General features: G+C 39.1%; 1 protein-coding gene across 1 annotated transcript in view; it reads left to right on the forward strand.

The window, feature by feature from the left end:
* The window catches only part of LOC127683490 (cytochrome P450 7B1), a 168,096-nt gene extending 148,834 nt beyond the window's left edge, over positions 1-19,262 (forward strand). Inside the window, exons 5-6 of the mRNA XM_052180766.1 lie at positions 11,472-11,647; positions 16,441-19,262. Of these exons, the coding sequence (XP_052036726.1) occupies positions 11,472-11,647; positions 16,441-16,737 (473 nt within the window). The 3' untranslated portion in view covers positions 16,738-19,262. The remainder of the gene's footprint in view (positions 1-11,471; positions 11,648-16,440) is intronic.
* The last annotated feature ends 1,569 nt before the right edge of the window (positions 19,263-20,831 follow it).

Consider the following 20,831-nt stretch of genomic DNA (forward strand, 5'->3'; position numbering starts at 1 on the left):
AGGTCAAATGCTTCCTTGCAGGATACGTGCCCAGACAGCTGTAGAGCTTCCCAGCTCCTAAGTGCAGAAGGAACCCAGGCGGACTGTGTCCGGAGCGCGATATTTCACTCTGTTGTTCCCTGCTTACCTAGCTGAACTGGCTGCTTGGTCACAGGAGCCAAGATGCAATGTTTCTGCATGTGTTCCATTCAGGTGCTGGGGGAAGCCTCTCTGATGACAAGTGAGCTAGATACCAATCTATAAGAATAGCAGAATATCATTGGGAGGCATTTCATTGACTGTTTTTGTCAGTTGTGTTTGGTTCAGCCTTAGGTCACTGAGCCATCCAGCTTCCAAACCCTGGCCAGTCATGCAGGGCTGGGCATGGACTCCCTCTCTTAGCTTGAGCCTCAAAGTAGGCCAGTCACTAGCTAGCCACTCCCACAAGCTCTGAGTCACCATTGGCGCAGTACATCTTTCAGGCCAGACAAGTCAATGGTTTTTGTGGCTGGGTTCATATCCCAGTCCCACCACTGAAAGCCTTGCTTGATTATAGAAGATGGCTGGTTCAGGCTCCATATCAACCATTACTAGGAGTCCTCACTAGGGTGATCCTCAAAGTTTCCAGAAAGTTTTCACTGTATTAGGCTTGCACATCACTGCCTAAATGCCCACCTATTCTAGTGATCTTTCCTCATACTGTCTCCCCTCATCCCTCATCCCCTAATTGATCCCTCCTGCTCCCATCCCCATCTGCCCAGTCCACCCACAAAATCTATTTACTTTTCCCTTGAAGGCAAGATTTATGTTGTGTCCCTATTTTTTACGATTGTCCTTGGGGTAGAATGGAGCTTTTATTAGATATATGCCCAAGAATAGTAGAGCTAGATCTTGAGCTAGATAAATTCTCAAATTTTTTGAGGAAACACAATATGGATTTTCATAGTTGCTGTGCAAGTTTGCACTCCCACCAGCAATAATGGAGTGTTGCCCTTGATCCGAATTCTCACAAGCATGAGCTCTCATTTGTGTTGCTGATCTTATCTATTCTGACATCTGTAAGAAAAAATTTCAGAGTTATTTTGATTTTTATTTCCCTCATGGGTAAAAATACATTCCTTTAAGTGTTCTTCTGCCATTTGAGATTGTACTAACAAAAATTCTCTGAATGGTCTCTACCCCATTTCTTAATTGGATTATTTGATTTGTTAATGTCTTGAGTTCTTTATATATTGTGGCTATTAACCCTCTATGAGATATGGAGTTGAAAAATATTTTCCCCTTATGTAGGCTACTATCTTGTCCTAGTAATGCTTGGTACCCTATGCCTTACAGAAGCTTTTCCACTTCAGGGAGTCCCATTTATTAGCCATTGGTTATAGTGCTTGCATTATTGGTGTTCAGCTTAAAAAAAACAAACCATGTCTCTTGTGCTGATATGTTCAAGGATACTCTCTACTTTGTCTTCTCTCGGGTTCAGTTTATCTGGTTCTGTGTTGAAGCCTTTGACCCAATTGTACTTGAGTTTTGTGTAGGCTGATAAATAAAGGTGTATTTGTACTCTTCTACAACTAAACATCATGTTAGACTAGCATTATTTGTTGAACATGTTTTGTTTTGTTTTGTTTTGTTTTACCATTGGGGCTTTTTTACTTCTTTATCAAAATTCTAGTGTCCACAGATATATAGATGTATGTCTGGATCTTTGCTTCAATTCCATTGATCAACACTGATAAACATATCTGGTGTTATGCCAATGACATACATACTGTAGCATTGTAGTACATCTTGTAACCAATAATTGTGATACTTCCCAATGTTCTTTGATTGTTCATGATTGTTTTAGCTATCCTGGATACCTTTGGTTTTACTGGATCAAGTTTAGTACTGCCATTTTAAGGTCTGTAAAATTGGGTTGGATTTTTGGTAGAGAATGCATTGAATCTGTAGATTGCTTTTGTTAAGAAAGCCAATTTTATTGTGTTATTTCTACTGATCCAGGGCATTTGAGACCTTTCTATCTTCTGATGTCATAATCAAACTTTTCTCTTGCTGAGTTAGGATTGCCCCTAGATACTTTATATTTTTTGAGGTTATTGTGAAGGATGTTATTTCCCTGATTTCTTTCTCGGTCTGTTTGTCATTTGTATATAAGAGGACTACTGATTTTTTGAGTTAATCTTGTATTCAGCCACATCACTGGCGGTTTTTATTGTTAATAGCAGTTCCCTGATAGAATTTTTGGGGTCACTTATGTACACTATCATATAATCTGAAAATAAAATTACTTTGACTTTTTTCTAGTTTGTATCCCCTTGAGTTCCTTCAATTATCTTATTGCTCTAGGTAAGAGCTTCAAGTACTGTATTGAATAGATAGGAAGAGAGTGGACAGCCAAGCCTTGTTCCTAATTTTAGTGTAATTACTTTGAGTTTCTCTCTACTTAATTTGATGTTGGATATTGGTTTGCTATAAATTTCCCTTATAATGTTTAGATATGTCCCTTGTATCCCTTATCTCTCCAAAACTTTTATCATGAAGGGATATTGGATTTTGTCAGAGGCTTTTTCGGCATCCAATAAGATGATCTTGTGGGATGTTTCTTTTAATTTGTTTCTATGGTGGATTACATTGACTGATTCTCACATGTTCAACCCATCCTTGTACCTCTAGGATGCAGTATGCATGGTCATGCTGGATGATATTTTGATGTGTTCTCGAATTTGCATTGCATTGAGGATTGCATCTATGTTCATAAGGAAAATTGGTCTGTAATTGTCTTTTTTTTTTTTTTTGGTTTTTTGCATTTTGGGTTTTTTGAGACAGGGTTTCTCTGTATAGCCCTGGCTGTCCTGGAACTCACTCTGTAGACCAGGCTGGCCTTGAACTCAGAAATCCACCTGCCTCTACCTCCCAGAGTGCTGGGATTACAGGCGTGCGCCACCACAGCCCGGCTTGTAATGCTCTTTCTTATGAGGGTCGTTTTGGTGTCATGATAACTGTGCTATCTTAAAATGAATTAGACAGTGATTATTCTGTTTCTATTTTGTGGGATAATTCTGGAGATATTGGCATCAACTTTTTTTGAAAGTCTGGTAGAATTCTGAACTAAAATCATTTGAGACTGGGCTTCTTATGGCTGGGAGACTTTTAATAACTGGTATCTCAGTAGGGGTTGTAGGTATGTTTTGCTTACTTATCTGATATTTGTTTAACTTTAGTAAGTGGTATGGCTTGAGAAAAGTTTCCATTTCTTTTACCTTTTCCAGGTTCATGGAGTACAGGTTTTAAATTCTGTTCTCATGGTTCTCTAAATTTTCTCAGTGTCTGTTGTTATTTCCCTTTTCACTTCTAATTTTGTCAATTTGTATATTCTTTCTTTATCTTTAATCAATTTGATTAATGGTTTGTCCACCTTATTAATTTTCTCAAAGAACAAATTCCTTGTTTACCAGCTTTTCTAGATGTTTTGGAGATTATTTTTAGATTTAACATATTCTTTTTCTGACATATCCATTTATTTTATTGTCTCTTCAATGCCTGAAATTCTCACTTTCATCTCTTGTATTCTATTGGTGAGGCTACCTCTGAGCTCCACTTCAAGTTAGTAAGCTTTTCATTTCTAAATTTCCTTCAGTTTGAGTTGTCATTATTGATTCTATTTCCACTTTCAGGTCTTGGACTGTTTTATTCATTTCCTTTCACTGTTTGTGTTCTCATAGATTTCTTTAAGAGATTTATTCATTTCCTCTTTAAGGAGCTCTGTCATATTCATGAAGGCTATTTGAAGGTATTGTTCTTGTCCTTCAGCTATCTGGCAATACTCAGGGTCTGCTATGGTATGGCTGCTGAACTCTAATGAAGAAATATTGCCCCGCTGTTATTGATTGTGTCTTTATGCTGCCATCTAGGCATCTGGCTTTGGGGACATTGTAATTCTAGATGCTGAGACCTGGTACTGTCTTTGTTGGGTGGTTGTTTTGTTCCTTGGTTTCTGTTGCCCTCTCTGGTTCTTAGGAGTATGGTGACTGTGTATTACCTGGTGGAAAATTCTTTGCGAGTACTGATAGGTGTGGATACAGTAGGTTCCAGATAAAATGTGTGTTTAGTTATTGGGTGCTAACACTTAGGAATGGGTCTATATCAGGATAAAAAGTGGAGTGGTCCATCAGGAACTGCTTAGCCCCTGAGAATGGGGCCAGAGAGTGAAGAAAAGCCCTGGCAGGAGATCTGCTATTGCTACAAAGCTGGCAAAGAGACTGGGGCAGTGGTCTTGGAAGAATGGAGGAGCTTTATAGATTTGCCATCGTCTTACCTTCTTTATTGGTTGAAGTGTCCTGTGACTTTCCAGGCAATGTCTGTGGGAGGCTCTGGCTGGGCTAAAGTAGAATATAGTGGAAAGGGAATTTGAAGGGGTAGAGCTGTGTGATCCCTGGAGCTGAGGGCAGGGAAGGCAGGCTGCAGCAGGTGTTCCATTACAACGCTGGGAATAAAAACTGGAGAAGGGTTTTTTTGGAGTTGCCGAGGGAGAGTGGTGGATATCTGACATTAGTCTACCTGCCCCCCTGCCCAGAATCTGAATCTATTTCTTGTGAGCAGTGCAATGAGGAGATAGAAGCCCAAAACAAAAGAGGTAGCTTCCAAATTACATGTCAAATAATAAACAATAATCATGGCTATGTTAACATATTAGTTGTTTAAATATTTCAAAGTAGCTTTTAGTTACTTCATGTGGTCTTTACAGAAGAACTCTGAGGGACTGTGGCTGCTGTTACATCTTATCAGTCTTTTTACAAATAAGAATGCTCTCATGAGAGAGACAGAGTTCTCTCTTGGATTTTGATGGCCACAACTGTATCCTCCTTTATTTTTTTATTGTCCCCGCTAAGAGATATTTTTTTATTTAGATTATTCCAAGCCATCTACTACAATGTCTACATTGACAGGCTTGGGAAAAGTAAGACAAGTCTTGAGACTATGACAGAGATTTTAACCTCACGATAAGATCCTAGGATAATAGTGTTTTGTTGTTGTTGTTGTTGTTGTTGTTGTTGTTGTAATGGTGCGAGGGATTAAACCAATACTAAGTATATACTCTATTTCTAAGCTGTATTCCTACCTTAAATTTATTAACAATTATTTCACCAAACTCTAGACACTGTGTCAGTGATTTCTGTAGCTTAGTTAGTATTTTCATTTGATCACTGTGTTGAACGGCTCAGCAAGAATTAAATACAAACCACGCAGTGACACAGTGGCAAATTCAGAGGCAGGCTATTGGCTTTAATGCTAGATGATAATCACTGTCACCTCAGGCAAAATTGTTCAAGAAACAACCACTATTTTTTATACAATATGTATCACTGCTTCTCAAATACAGGATTCAGTACTATAAAATAATTGTGTAGAGGAAAAATTAGGCATTTAGGCAAATGGGGTTGGGTGAAGCTTACCAAAGCATTCTCACAAAAGGTATGAATTTCACTTTGTTAGTAATTTTTTTCTTCTCTTTTTGCCATGTTGGGGATTGAACCCAGGGCCTCTGCATATGCTAGTCAAATGATTTCTGACTGCAGTGTGGCACTAGTCTCCTGTGCGAAAAGCTTAACTGAAGAAAGAGGTACTTTAGAAGCACACAGTAGAAAATAAGGTTTCATGTATAATATTGGGAAACATTGAAAAATACTGACGTCACTATTATCAACTTTGCATTTTAACACAAAGCTAAGGTGTTCAGGAAGGAAATACCAGCTGACTAGAAGGTAACTTTAATGAAAATTAGTAAATTCATCACATGAGAGTTAAAAGTAAGCCAGGGCAGAAAGGAATGAGGCTTTGTGGCAAAACCCAGCTTCAAACCACAACTCTCAACTTTGCTGTTCACTGAAATCATCTGGAGAGCTTTAAAAGTACTCGGCCCTGGGCTGGTCCCCAGAGAGTCTGATTGTATTATTCTGTAGTGAGGGTTGATGGCTTTAAAAGCCCCCCAGGTGATACTATTGTGTGGCCAAGGTTCAAAACCCCTCATTTCAAGGTTTTGGTTAATGTTGTGGTTCTGAGGTCTTTGATCTGGCATGGAGATGCTATGCTTTTTCTTTTTTAACTAATCCCCTGTGGTTCTAACAGGCAGCCGGAGTAGCTGGTAACCTCTGAGATATCAGAATGCTTCAAAGGAAGAAGTGGTTAAATTATTTAGAAAATCCATTCCTCCTCTGCTTGCACATGTGACACCCCAATAGACCTATGGTGTCTGAGACACAGAAAATAAAAGTGCCTCTCTCTTTTTCCAACTGAGGCAGTGCTTGAAGTTCTAGCATATTGTAAGAGGCCTATCAACTCTTTGAATTTACCAAGCATGTCAAAAGACTAATGTCATATCATCTCTGATAGAGGAATACAAAATGGCTAATATTGGCTGGGGTGTATCTCAGGGATAGAGTTCTTGCCTAGCTAGCCTAAAGCACCACCTCTACACCTGAAGAAATGATAAAATAACTATATGTATTGTAGAGGTTATAAGTGCGATGTAATACCAGAGCTAGAGAGAAAAGGCAGGAGAATCATGAGTTCAAGGCCTGCTCAGGCTACAAAGACAGACCTTGGAAAAGAGAAGGAAGAAAAGGAGGGAGGGAGGGAGGAAGGAAGGGAGGGAAGCAAGGAAGACAAGAAGGATAAAATGACAAACAATAGCTCATGCTAGAGAAGTTACACAGCATGTGTAAAGCCTTGGGCTCAATCCCCAGAACCATGAAAACGCAAGATAAAAACAAAACAAAAACAAACAAATAAATAAAATGCACTATTAATCCATGCCTGCCTTAGTTTGAACTGTAAATATAGCTCAGGGGTTGGGAATTTGCCTAACACATGCAAGGTTCTGAGTCCTATCCCTTATACCTCAAAAAAAAAAAAAAATCAAAAAACAATAAAAACAAACAAAAAACTGCTGAAAAGGAATGCAAAAAATTAAGATGATAAGCAAATACTTATGAGATTTACTCAGCAAATATGGACAATGCATGTGCTGTTAATGCTCTTAGGGCTGTTCCTGAAGCCAAAAAAACAATCAAAGTTTATAGTCTTTGTCAATTTAACAAGTAAGGTATGTGAGGTCGAAAGCAGCAGCTCGGGAGCAAGGGAGTAGGCTCAGCTGTCTGCCACCAAGCCTGACAGCCTGGCTTCCAGGAGGTTGACCTCAGAACACACACACATTCGGTCACCTGTGCACATGCACACGCACAGGCACACGCACAAGCACACACCAAACAGTTAATAAAGAAGCATCGTCAAGTCACTCGCTTCTATGTGTTTTCAGCGTGTTAGTCCTCAGATTGCTGCGTGAGTACAGGCCAAACCCACACGTTGCGTTTCTCTTTCCTCCAGCCACTCTGTCCCAGTGTTTTGAACAGAGTAAGACCTTAACAAAATTGTATTGAGCATATGAGTGTTTAACTTACATGTATATAAATATATAGCGGGAGCCATAAATAGCAAGAACCTAAGCCTGTTTCTGCAATGCAGTGTGAAGGTAGGCATTTGTACTGACTCGGATTTATTTTTAACTTTATTCAAATATACAATAGTTGATCCAAAAAATGATGATTTTCCTTTGAATTATATATTAATTATCACAATTTCTTTTTTACTTCCTCATCTGTCTAAGAGGCTATATAAAGACACCCAGAAGTGTGTGTGTGTGTGTGTGTGTGTGTGTGTGTGTGCATTTTGGGCTACATCTCATCAGACCTTGTAGAGAACAACTCTGTCATATCCGCTCCCTTCCCCGTTCCTAGCCATTTTCTTTTGAAGACCATTTGTGTGTTCAGCCCCAGTGACCACAGTGGGGCTGGCTGCTCCTTTCACTGCTGCCATCACCACTATCTCCTGATCACCATGGCTAATCAGGTGGCACGCCAGCCTGCGCCAATCATTAAGGTGACCCAAATTAACAGCCCAGCCATGTCACAGTGTATTCATTCCACATATACAGACATGACTAAAGTATGAGGCAGAAATGTGCACGTGCCTAACTGTGTTTGCACTGCAGCAGGATCTATTGATTATAATGATCTGCTTTGGCACTCAAAAATCTACAAATGGGAATCATCTGTGAATTATTCCAACGACAAAGCTGATGTGCTGTTTCCTACAAGCATTTCCCTTGATTTGTCATTTCCCTTCATTTGGATTGTAAAACATCCCAGCTTAAAGCAAGTCCATCTCTTTATCTGGAAGGAACTTTTAATCATATTAATTTTCTATCTTAAGTAAAGAAGCTCGTTTTTTTTTTTCCTCTGGCCAGGTAAAGAAGGTAGTTGTGAGCTCATCATGGAAATTTTGTGACCCAATTGTCTTGTAGATGGTCGTCAGCAGAACCAGGCTCTTGACAGTGTAAGCAGCCTTATCTGAACCAAAGCTATAGCTGTTGGCACCTTGCGATGCCTGGTGTAGATTTATCCCCCAAATATTTGCATTCTCTATAGCCATTTTTCTACACTATAGTCTAATAATTAGAGGGTCCCATTACCTGCTAAATGCTTGCATAAATTAGCAATCCATTATGCACAATAAGTTTTATAAAACATTTACAGAGAGAGATCCTGTTTAATTAAAATTAGCTTCCATATGTAAGCCAAGTGTGCACTAATGATCCACAGTGACCTTTTATTACCTATCATCCCTTGTTTTGGATGGATGATTGACAGCTTGCTGTTTGGCTACCATGTTGAATTTTAGCTGACAAGACTTTTCATTTTAACTCAATTTGCCCGCCTATCACAAGCTGGTGGCAGGCCAGGCCCCAGTCACCCGGCTTTGCCGCAGCAGCTTGCTTGGTTCTCATTAGTACGCATTTATTCAGTGGGAATTGGAAGACAAATGCTTGAAGGCATGTGAACTAAGTATAGCAAATTAGGTTTAAAGACTGAATATTTATAAGTATATGGAAAGTTGTTGTTTTTTTTTTTAAATTCTAGAGCGAATTGAGAACCAAGTGCTAGCTTTAGTATAAAGGAAATGAAGATAGAAAGGAGACAATTCTAAGAATAAAAATACTATAAGCCTTTCCCTTCCATTTAAAATCCCTCTGACAACACCTTATCCAATAAAAACCTGGCATCTCTTTCATGGAATGCTTGCACAATGAAATTTAGCACCTCGAGTGTGAGAAGGGAGGGAAGAAATGAGGGTCGTGTTCATTTGTTGCTTGGTTATCCCTTGGTATGTTTTAAACTGCCTTGTTTGTTCGGCACTAGCATAGAAACAGATGTTGCTCTACCGTGCAGGATAATTTACTGTACCTCCTGGTGTAGCATGGAAGTCCTCCCAGGGCCCAGCTGGTCTGTCAGTGGCACTGGCTGGTATCTGCTCAACTATGACAACTACAAGGAGAAACTGCAGCTTTTTCATTGTGCCCTTGTCATTCTTCTCAACATATACCTCTGCCCACATTCGTTCTGGGGCTGCTGGAAGTGCTTCTGGCTGTTGTGCCTTTCTGCTGTACTGCAGACCCCATAAGCTCGCCTCTCCATTGGTGACAATAACACAACTCATTACTTTTGTCGCCTAATGATTATCGGCATGATCGCTCAGAGCAAGAGCCAACCTCGTCTTGCACACATAACTGGTACTGGAAGGTAAAACAGATTTGTCACTTACGATCTGACTGCTGAGCCACACTTTCGGCTCCATTATTGTGATTAACTTCTGCATAAGATATGCTTGCCCAATTGTCATTTGTGATACTGCAGTAGACACAAGCTGCCGTGCTTCCCGAGAGCACACCAGCCAATCGGATATGACCGTGTTATTCGGACTGTTAAATGCCTATCCTGTCACAGCAGCCACCAGAGCATTATTCTGCTTTGGTGTTTCGTTGTCCCACACCCCTACTGGACGTGTTGTGTGAACAGAACTACTACATATGTCAGCTACTATTTCATACCACATGTTAAAATGATGTTATGCTATTGTTGGTCCAACAGGACCAGCAGCAGGACATGGGAAGCCTACCCTTGATTTTTACCATAGCAATGTTGGTTGTTGGTGTCTGGCCAGCAGAAATCTGTCATGTCAGGTGCCTTGTGGCTATCTGCAGGAAAGTCCATGTTCCAAAACCAAAGTTCTTTTCTGGCCTCATCACTAGCAAACCGATTTGACTCTGCCTGATTATAATAACGAAGGCAGTCCAAGAGAATATGCACAGCTTCACTATACGTCACATTGAATCACTGCACTGCCCACGCAGAGCTGACCGAAGCCTCATTTCTTTAGACAATTGCGTGCTCAAGGAAAAACCTCTTAGGAGAAGGCACCCAAAGCTACTTCGTGTCCCTATGCAAGCTGTTCCTAGGTTTAAATCTTAGTAAAATAATATTTATTAATAATATTTATTTTGTGTTTTGTTGTATACAAGTCTGAGCTAATGGGTCTGCCTTTAATAATCTAATAACTAGGGACACGCTATGCCAAAACTGTGCTCAGCACCAAGAAACTAGGCTCTTGAACATGTCTGTGTGTGAGGTTTCTAAATTGTAAGTCATAAACACAATCATTTATTATCGTGTGAAAGGAGGGACGCTCCGTTTGGCGCTCTTTCACATTGCTGATTAGAAAGACTCAGGCTTTCTATTCCAGGACCCATTCACGCCGGTGGAGACATAGTCAGTTTTGATTATGAAGGAAGAGGTGCAGCTTCAGACGGGAGCTACACACTGATATGCATGCTATCAGAATGATTTATGCAAATTATGCATATTATTCCCAAAGGAATTCCTCCTCAAACTGCCAGGATAAATCGCCGGAAATTAGCCATAAAATCTGCCGTGCTAGGAGCAAAAGGTGAAGGCCACTGGGAAAGCAAGGACATTCAGCTTCTAGAATCTTCCAGGACGTGATGGTGAATGTTATTCTTCCTGGATGCTGAGAAAAATGTGGTTTTCTTTTAGATCATATAAAAATGTGTTCCTTTGAAAATTTTCCAACAAATGCTAACTCATTTTATTAACAGCTAGCATAAGAGAAATTAAGAGTTAAGCTGTCTCCAAATGTACCTACTATAATTAACTTACAGTTAACTGTCTAAGGACTTCTAAGTAGCTAAACTTGGCTTTAAAGGCCACACTGGTCTATAGACTACTGAAGCAACCCTCTGGTAATGTGCGTTAAGATGGGCATAGTTTCACTTTATTATTATGCTTGTGTCCCTCGCAGACCAGTTCTTTCCTGGAGACCATTCCTTCTTTTTCTGTCCATAAACAGTATGCCTACCCTCTGCCTGTAAATTGCAAAGATGCTGTGGCAAAGCCACCAGGTTATTTCCCCTCAGCAGCCACAGCCTCATTGACTCTCTCTTAGTTTTCAATGGATGCGAAGAAATGAAGAAATTAGTTTCCTCCCAGGCAAGGTTGTTGGTCATGAGTTCTAAGAGGCAGCTGAGGAGGCTTCGCAGAGCACTCTGTCACCTTACAGGAGCTCTGGCTTGTTTCTTTCAGAAAGCACTATTCTTGAGACCCTGAGGCTGTGTTCGCACTCCACCGTCCTCCGGGAAGTGCAAGAGGATATGGATTTCAGCTCAGAGAGTGGGAGCTACTCTCTGCGGAAAGGAGACTTCTTAGCTATCTTCCCTGCAATGATCCACAATGACCCAGAAGTCTTTACTGCTCCAGAGGTAAATAAGCATCGTACCACCACTGCTGATGAGTGAGAAAGCTCACTTCTATTCACTCTTCCTTCATTTCCACTGGAGGCTTGATGCACCTTGGTAATGGCTTGTGTTTTCCCTCTAACAGTCAGGCTTTGGCCTCTACAGATTTTTTTTTTTTCCCTAGGAATTTGGCAAGTTATGTGATCTGTGAACAGAAATCCAGATAACTGTAAATGTCACTTAATTTAAATGAAATGGACATTTTTACTTGGTCACCATTGACATTAGACACCAAGTTAGATTCTTTTTTGAGGAGAAGCTTCTGAAACCCATAGGGGGCCAGCTTTTGATATGTGGTATAAAATAAAGGTAACCGGTTTGTTGGTTTGTTGAGTACTTCCAAAGTGAAGCTGACTTCAGAAGTCAAATACTGTCATCACTATAGTTAGCCCAAAACAGTAGTTAAGCCCTTTCAGCTGAAGGTATGTGCCCTGCTTGATCAATTAGCACCGGCACTATGAACTTGAGGTTGTAAAGCTGCTGCTCTCTGGTGAAGCTCTGAGGGTAATTGTGTCATCTCCTTGTATCCCCCCCCCCCAAGCTGGAGTTAATGAATATCAAAGACTGGAAATTAATCCACCCTGGTTCATCCCTTAATACCACTTCAGAGAGTCACCCCCTGCATGCAAATTGAGTGTGGTTACGTTCTGCGCATGCTTTGCATGAAGGGGGGCTCTGACTTCTAATATTTACCGATCACCTTTGGAAAAGGAAACTTCTGTACTCTTTTTTTAAAAATATTTTATAGATAAACAACTTTTAAATATAGCTTTTTAGACACAATGTTCTGAAGCCAACCCAAGTTATAATATTAAGAAATTAATAAGAGGACAGACTTCAAAAACAATTACATAATTTGTATATATTTAACCAGTAAAGCCAATGTCTTACCATGCAAGGAAAGTATTGCATGGTTTCTTAGGAGAAGGATTATGCAGATAATGACAACCAAGCGGGTGTCGAGCCTTGCCCACTGAGTGTGCATTCTCCAGAGGACAGGCTTCATTTCTGAATTTGTGAAGAACAAAACTTACAGTTATTAGTATAGAAGCAATAAATAAAACAGTTGAAGTTAAATCTCAAAGATATTTGTTAAAACCACACCACTTCTCCCTACAGTTTTTTACTTCCACTTACGGTTTTCTTTGTAATGACTCAATTAGTAGCAGAGTTTATTATTCATGAAAATTAAATCAGAGTTATTGTTGTCATCAAATAAAAAATGTTTTCCAGATCGCCACCATCCCTATAGGCACCATTCTTTGTGTTTTCCCTAGCCCCCACCTTTCAACCCCATGGTTCTTGTGTTTTTTTAAATCTGATTGATAACCTTAGGAATCTAACAGCCAAAATTATGTGTTAGTAGTGCTAGGGCCAGGCATGGTGGAGTGCTACAAGACAAGGTGTGTGCTACAAAGGGCAGAGCTGGAGAAGTGACCCAAGCCCTTGGAGGAGTCCGGAAGATTGTGAGTTGAATCTCAGACCAGCAGAAGAAAAAAGTATATCTCCTATGCAAACTGGGCACCAAGGGCTTGAGCATCAGTCTGCTGTTTGTAAACTCTGACTTCTCAGCCATTTTCCATTCCATGTATGCGCACATTCACACTCAGAACCTATCTTTGCTTCAAGAATGTGAATACCACTTTAAAAATAGACATTTGTCTTATTTGCTCATTAGTACGGCAAGCATATGTGGAACCCTGCTATGGGAGAATCATTGTATTGCAGACTATGAAAACTCAAAGGTAGGCTGAGAAAAGTGAATTCCCCTCTCACTCTGCCACCTTTTGTGAGATGGTTGGAGTTTTATCACCTTGCATGATGAGGTACAGGGAAAGACTGAATACAAACCTCTCTTGTGTTCTTGTTCTCTTTGCAAGCAAAGGACTTCTCCTTGAGGTCCTTTGTGGCACTGGCCAGATTGCTTCAAATTCCTGGACCCAATGCGATTCAGTGAATGTGAGCACATCTGGGAAATTCTAGCAGAATAATGCCTAGTGAGCAGTAGGTCCTCTCAGTGCCCTCCACACCCAGTCCTGCTTCTGACACCCTAAGGTCTCTCAGAGGATTTAAACAATTGTGATCAATACTGAGATTAAGTGGAACTTGCTGATCTTTGCTACCCCAAATAGCTCAGGTGAGATTATAATATGCCTCCCTTTAGGGGCTAAAACTAAACTAAGTCCCTAATGGAGACCACAGGCCTTCCAGACACAGACCTGTTTCCCATGCATATGCAGTGGAACAAACTGAAATTCAAATTTACTTTCAAATATTATTTGATATTATGTTTCCATGATGATGGTTTACAGAGTAAATGCTATTTATAGTTTCCTTTTTAGCTTTTATAGATAAAGCACAAAATACAGATTTTTGAGATATTACTTCTGAGCAAAGTAAAGGAGAACAGAAATTCGAGGGAGCTGCCCTGGATTCTCACAGGACAGCCTTGGAGGTCACTCAGAAGAGCCTGGGCAGCCATGGGAGTTCGGGCTTATTTTACATTATTTGAATACAATGAAGCCATAAATTATGTTGTTTCCTCTTTTGCTTTTTCTGGTACAAACACTGAACTATAGTGAGCCTTTTTTCTAGGGTTGTGCTTCATGTTAAATTTTACTTAAGCTATTTGGCCTTAACAGAAAGCTCTAAGGAAGAATACTAATGTGCTTAGATTGGTCATCATGAAGAAGAGTGCTAAGAAATGCTAAGGATAGCCGGGCGGTGGTGGCACACGCCTTTAATCCCAACACATGCCAGGCAGAGGCAGGCGGATTTCTGAGTTTGAGGCCAGCCTGGTCTACAGAGTGAGTTCCAGGACAGCCAGGGCTACACCGAGAAACCCTGTCTCAGAAAAAAAAAAAAAAAAAGAAAGAAAGAAAGAAAAAGAAAAAGAAAAAGAAAAAGAAAAAGAAAAAGAAAAAGAAAGAAAAAATGCTAAGGATGCTAACAAGAAGGGTTAGTGCTGAGTTCTGGAAGGCATTGATGGACCACAGAGATGAAAGTTGTTCACCATGATACCATGTTTCCATGTGTATCATGGTATTTGCTGCAGAGATGAACAAAAATTTTCAATTCTGCATTGGTTAGATGTGTTTGGATACATTCCATAACAGTATTAAAATATAAATCTATTCTAATCTGTTTAAAGTATCACTTGTTAGAAAATAAAACTATCAAATGCTAAGTAATTTTGCCAACATTATTTTATGGACTTGCATGATAGGGGGGAGTAGGAATTGTACAAAGGTTTTCAAAGCTCAAATACATAAATTAAATATTCTGAATAAACTAAAGTAAACCAAATGCTGATAAGGGAAATGATTGTCCCAACCTTCCCAAGTTTGCCATTAAAATGATTTAAACATTTGTAATATGATAGATCATAATTTATTCACATTCTCGGGTTTTGCCATAACCAGAGATGTGTTGGATCTGACCTACTTACTTCTCTTCGTTTGACATCGTGTAGTTTATATCAAAGTGGTGGTTAAGCAGATCTAATGAGCTCTATCAAAAAATAATTGGTCATTTTAACTCAAACCACGAGCATTAATTTAATTGAAAGTTTAATTCACAATGGACTAAAGTAAGGTCACTAAGTACCCTTTAACACTCAAATGAAAGTTGACCTGGACCATTTTGGCAGCGTGGCGAAATTAAGAGTGCAAGCCAACTACCCTAAAAAAAAGAGTTCTCTAATTTTCTATAGCAAATAGCATAGCTTCTTTATATGTCTGAAATGCCTGATAAGTATGTAGGTCAGATTAACCCAAAAAGAGTATACTCTAATAGAAATCAGAATTAACCCAGGCAGACTATACTCTAATAGAAACCTTATCGGAGAAATTTGCATTAACATAGAAAAAAATCAAAATCTGTTCTGCAGCTTAGGTTTTCTCTGGGGATTTGTTGAATCTTATTATTTCCTGTTTCTTTAATCCAAACATAAACACTGAATCCTAAATTCATGGTACTCATCCATCAGTCGCTAGTTGAGAGGATAAACGAATAACAAACTGTGGCTGCTAAGATTCATTAGCTTCATAATAGAAATGGTAGTAGCAGTATAGGAGAACCCTTTTACCCATAATACTATATATATACAGGTCATTATTCTAAAGGAGAGAAATGGAAATAGATGTAGCCTCTCTGTGCTTAGAGAACTCAGTGCAGTCTCTATAATATGAGCATTGTGTATTCTGTCCAAAACTCATCCTGAAATCTGATGCCATTTTTGTAGCGTTGGGTGACTGTGATAGGTGGTTGGCTTGTTATGGGTAGGGCCTTTGCTCTGTTATCAATCTCTTGAAAGTGTACTGGCTGCAGGAAAAGTGGGTTACTATAACAGGAGACTTTCTCTCTGATTTTTCCTTTTCTGAATGTGCCACTATGCCCCATGGTTTCCTGTTTTGATAACAGCACAAGACTCCATCAACAGCAGGTTCTTAGACTATTGGGACTCCAGATTCCTGAGCCAAAAGAAATGCTTTTCCTTATCAGTTATCCAGACTTCAGTATTTTGTGACAGCATAGAGTACCAAATAAGAGAAAGCAAGAGAAATGTGAGCTGAAAAGAGATGTGTTTGGATAAAGGTGTTTCTTGTAACATTTGAAGTTCTTGAGAGTTTGAGTATGACTTTCATATGTTCAGATTTTACTTCCTCATGTATATTTTTTAAACAAAAACCAATCTTGTGGACTTAACTCGAACCCATAAAAATGTCATTTTTAACAATGTCTATTATTCCCTATAGGAATTTAGGTTTGATCGCTTCTTAGAAGATGGTAAGAGGAAAACAACGTTTTTCAAAGGAGGAAAAAAGCTGAAGATTTACCTTATACCATTTGGACTTGGAACAAGCAAATGTCCAGGCAGATATTTTGCAATTCTTGAAATGAAGCTACTACTGGTTATATTTTTAACTTATTTTGATTTAGAAATAATTGACAGGAAGCCTGTAAGACTAAACCGCAGTCGTATGTTTTTTGGCGTTCAGCATCCTGCTTCTGACGTCTCATTTAGGTACAAGGCAAAATCTTGGAGAAGCTGAAAGTGGGGCAGAGATTTGCAGAGTAAGGCTGCACGCGCCGGGCTCCATGATTTGCTGCACTTACCCAAATGCAACCACTACCCTTGTTGGTTTGAAAATAGCAAATTTATATTCGATTAATATCAATCCAGTTTGTTTTGGGGTCACAAAACCTGTCATAAAATAAAGCATCATGATGGTGTAAAAAAAATGTCAGGACAATCATGTCAGGATAAGGTAAAATAATGGTTTCAAGTTTGTGCTTACCATGATTTTTATCATTTGTAGTGAATGTGCTTTTCCAGTAATAAATTTGTTCTGGGGTGATTTTTTTTTTTTAGTTATGGAAATCCTCTAATATGGTTTTATGTACTGCCGGAAAACTGTGCCATCCATGGACAGCCTAACAATTTCCAGTTTTCTAGAGAAGGGGGAAATTATACCCCATGAGTTACACACTATGAAATTGTTCCCTTCAAGTATAATATCAGTAATGTCTACATCACCAGGGTGCTTTTGTAGTAAATGAGTTTTGCAAAAGATTAAATGTTCCAGCTTCCCTTCAATATTTAATCATCCGTAAATGCTCTTTATAACTTTGTATTCTACATCTCAATAGAACACAATTAATTGTTATGTAAGACGGCTCATGTTCAAGTTAGATATTGTTAAATTCTAATGTATAGGAAACACAAAGCTTACTTTAAAGTCAGCAGTTACCCTTGACATTAGTATGAGGCTTATTGTGGAGGCAAATGTTGAAGTTATAATAGCACTGCCGGTAGTGTGGGTCTGTAGTATAAATGGTGTCATCTAATACTTCAATGAACCCATTACCAAATGTTTCCATATAAACCGAGAAATTAACTAGCATTATTTATGCACAGCCTTTTGGACTTGAAGGTTAGTTTTTATTTTAAACTATCAAATTAAACTATACAAAATAATTTGATAGGTTACCATACAGTCTGTATCGATCAGTAAAAGATTTCTATTACCAATTACCCCAGTGACTGACATTTGATATAAATGGTGATACAAAACGCAAACTCACAGGATATATAATTAAACCAAATTAATTTATGCTGTATTAATTTGAAATTCTAATTCTTTGGAAAATTTTATTATAAAGGAGATTTATTTTAAAACAGCATTCTAAAATGCTATTCATACTAGGCAATATAACACGGTTGAATTTCTTTTCTCTTTCCTAGACCTTTGGTTCTTTGCATGTTGTCTGCATGAACGTCTACCAGCATGAACTCTGGTTTTGCTTTAATGAGGTGGTCTTTATTCTCAATCTTGTTTCTTTTTTAAAAAAGAAATTGCAAACTGACCATTTATAATGATATAAATTCACAGAATGCAAAGGGAAGTTATGACTCACGAAAAAGATGTAGAATGATTAAACTAGCTCAAATTAAGGAATCAAACCACTTTTGTTGTAATAGCATTTGGAATATATCCTCTTAGCAACTTTTAAACATACAATGCTCTGTGGTTTGCTATATATACAAAGCAACGTACTAAAACCTCTTCCCACATACATCTCCAAACGACTGTCTTCATCCCGGCTATTTTGCATCTTTTGGTCACTTCTACAGTTTCCTCGGCCTCTGTAATCACCTTTCATTTTGTTCTCTGCTGAGTTGGATTCTTTTGGATTTCATATATATTCTAGTTTGATTTTCTGTGGCTATAAAGATAAGACTATTGTGACCAAGAGTACCATGGGGAGAAAAGAATTTATTGGGTGTCATATTTTCTAATCACTGATGGAAATCAGAGCCAATACTCAAGGCAGGAATGATTCAGGGACCACAGAGAAGTACCACGTACTGGCTTGTTCACTCTCTTTTGCTCAACTTGCTTTCTGATACAGTCCAGGTCCACAAGCCCAGGCAATGATGCTGCCCACGGAAGCTGGACTGTGCCACGTAATCATCTGTTAGGACAGTCTCTCACAGTCATGGCCACAGGCATCTGATGAAGGCAACTGTTCCATTGAGGCTCCCTTTTCTTAGATACTGTAGGTTCTACCAAGTTAAAAGTAAAAGCCAATACACAAGGTATAATTCATGATATTAGACTAGATAAGGTTTCACTTCACTTAATATTCTTTAAATCATTTATGATGTATCTAATGTCAGAATTCATTTTTTAAGACTAAGCAATATTGCACTGTGTGTAAATACAATGTGGTCTTTATTGAAATGCTGGCTCTAACCAACTCACCTCCTCCACACAAGTCTATGACACCCTTCATTCTCCAAAAACAAAGCAAATGTGATATATCCCATCCTACGAGGCCTCTGGCCTTTTCCCTTCTAATGGGCTCTGGAGCTGACTTTGAGCCTCTAGCATCTTAGCTCTAAGGTTTTCTTCTTCTTGGCATTTCTAAGTTCAATGATTGCATTATTCAGTTTGATAATTCATTGTTCTTTATTTCTACCTGGCTATGTTTTATAATATCTTGTTCCTTTAATGTACCTTTCACAACCCCTTTACATCCCTTTAAACTTATTAAACATGGTTTGTATTCTGAACCTGGCATCTTCAACCTACTCCTGTTTTATGGGTCCGTTTCCTTAGTCTCCCTTTACTTGGCTTCTTCTGATGACTTGACCACTGAGCCTAGATTCCTGGAATTTCCCCTCTGGAAAATGTTTCTGACCTGGTTTTAATGTTCATTCCTCCAAGTATAATTTGTGTTTGATTTGTTTTACTGTTTATGTTTCTGTTTTAATTCAGATCACAGGGACTGGTCAATTGGAATGTTTGAGAAGGGACATGGCACTCTACTTAGTGACTGTGAATTCCAGCCTTCAGGGAAGCCCTGTGATTAACAGGGATTTGTTTTGTGAGACTGTTGTTTGTTTCATGCTGTTTTGTTGCAGCTTGCTTGCTTACTTGTTTGTTAGTAAGACAGGGCCTTACTACATATTTTCAGCTGTCCTGGACCTCAAAATATGGACAATGCCAGCCATTGGCTCATAAAAGGTTATGCCTGCCTCCACCTCCCAAGTGCTGGAATTAGAGGGGAACATGAAGACTACGATCAGAAACTGACAAGAGGGACATTTATTTGTTTTGTTTGTCCATTTGTTTCAACCAGATGAATTAAGGCATGCAAATATATCTAATCCCGCTCTGTGTGGTAAAGTCCAGCCACCAAGTGTGCTGACCCTGAAAGTTACTGACTTTATATAGGGGCTTGGATTTTACACACACACACACACACACACACACACACACACACACAGGAGCACATATGCACTTATACACACATGCATGCTTATGCTGTGTTGAGTCGTACACTTTGACTTTTGCATTTAACAAAACACAGTATTGTTTTCTTTTTGATGTGTATTAGAATATGTAGTCTTCCTTAATGGCTGGATGGTGATCATTCTCATACTGTAAAATTCAACAATCAGTATGCTTTCACTGTTATTACAGCAGCAGGGAAAACCACATGAAATTAGCCAATATTCTAACTTAATATATAAAGATGTGTACACAAATTTAAATAAATAAAATGGGTGATGAAATATTATCTGAAACAATTAGACCGATGCAAGGCACATATCTACAATCCCAGCTTTGGGGACTAAGTGATTCCAGGACTGTATAGCAAGGCCTCATTTCTCATTAAGCGAAAGTCATGGGTTCTACCTGGTTAGTTATCGCCAACACATGTGAACTTAGTCTGAACACACACAATTGTGAAGTGTAACAGAGATACATGAGCAAATTTTTGTCTTTTTAAAAATTGCTTTGAGGGGAAGAGACATGGATCAGCATTCAAGGGCTCTTGCTGGTTCTTCGATTATGTATTTATTTTTGTTTATTCACTTTATATCCTGCTCACGGCCCCTTCTGGTCACACCCTTCCACAATCCTTTCCCTGTGCTGCCTCCCCTTCTCCTCTGAGTGGGTAGGGCTCCCTCCCCCACCCTGGCACTTCAAGTCTCTTAGAGGCGAGGTACCTACTCTCCCACTGATTCTAGACAAGGCAGCCCAGCTAGTAAAACATGACCCACAGGCAACAGCTTTTGGGACATCTCCCATCCCAGTTGTTGATGATCCTCATGAAGTCCAAGCTGCATGCCTGT

Source organism: Apodemus sylvaticus, chromosome 4, assembly GCF_947179515.1.
Source record: "Apodemus sylvaticus chromosome 4, mApoSyl1.1, whole genome shotgun sequence".
NCBI classification, from domain to species: domain Eukaryota; kingdom Metazoa; phylum Chordata; class Mammalia; order Rodentia; family Muridae; genus Apodemus; species Apodemus sylvaticus.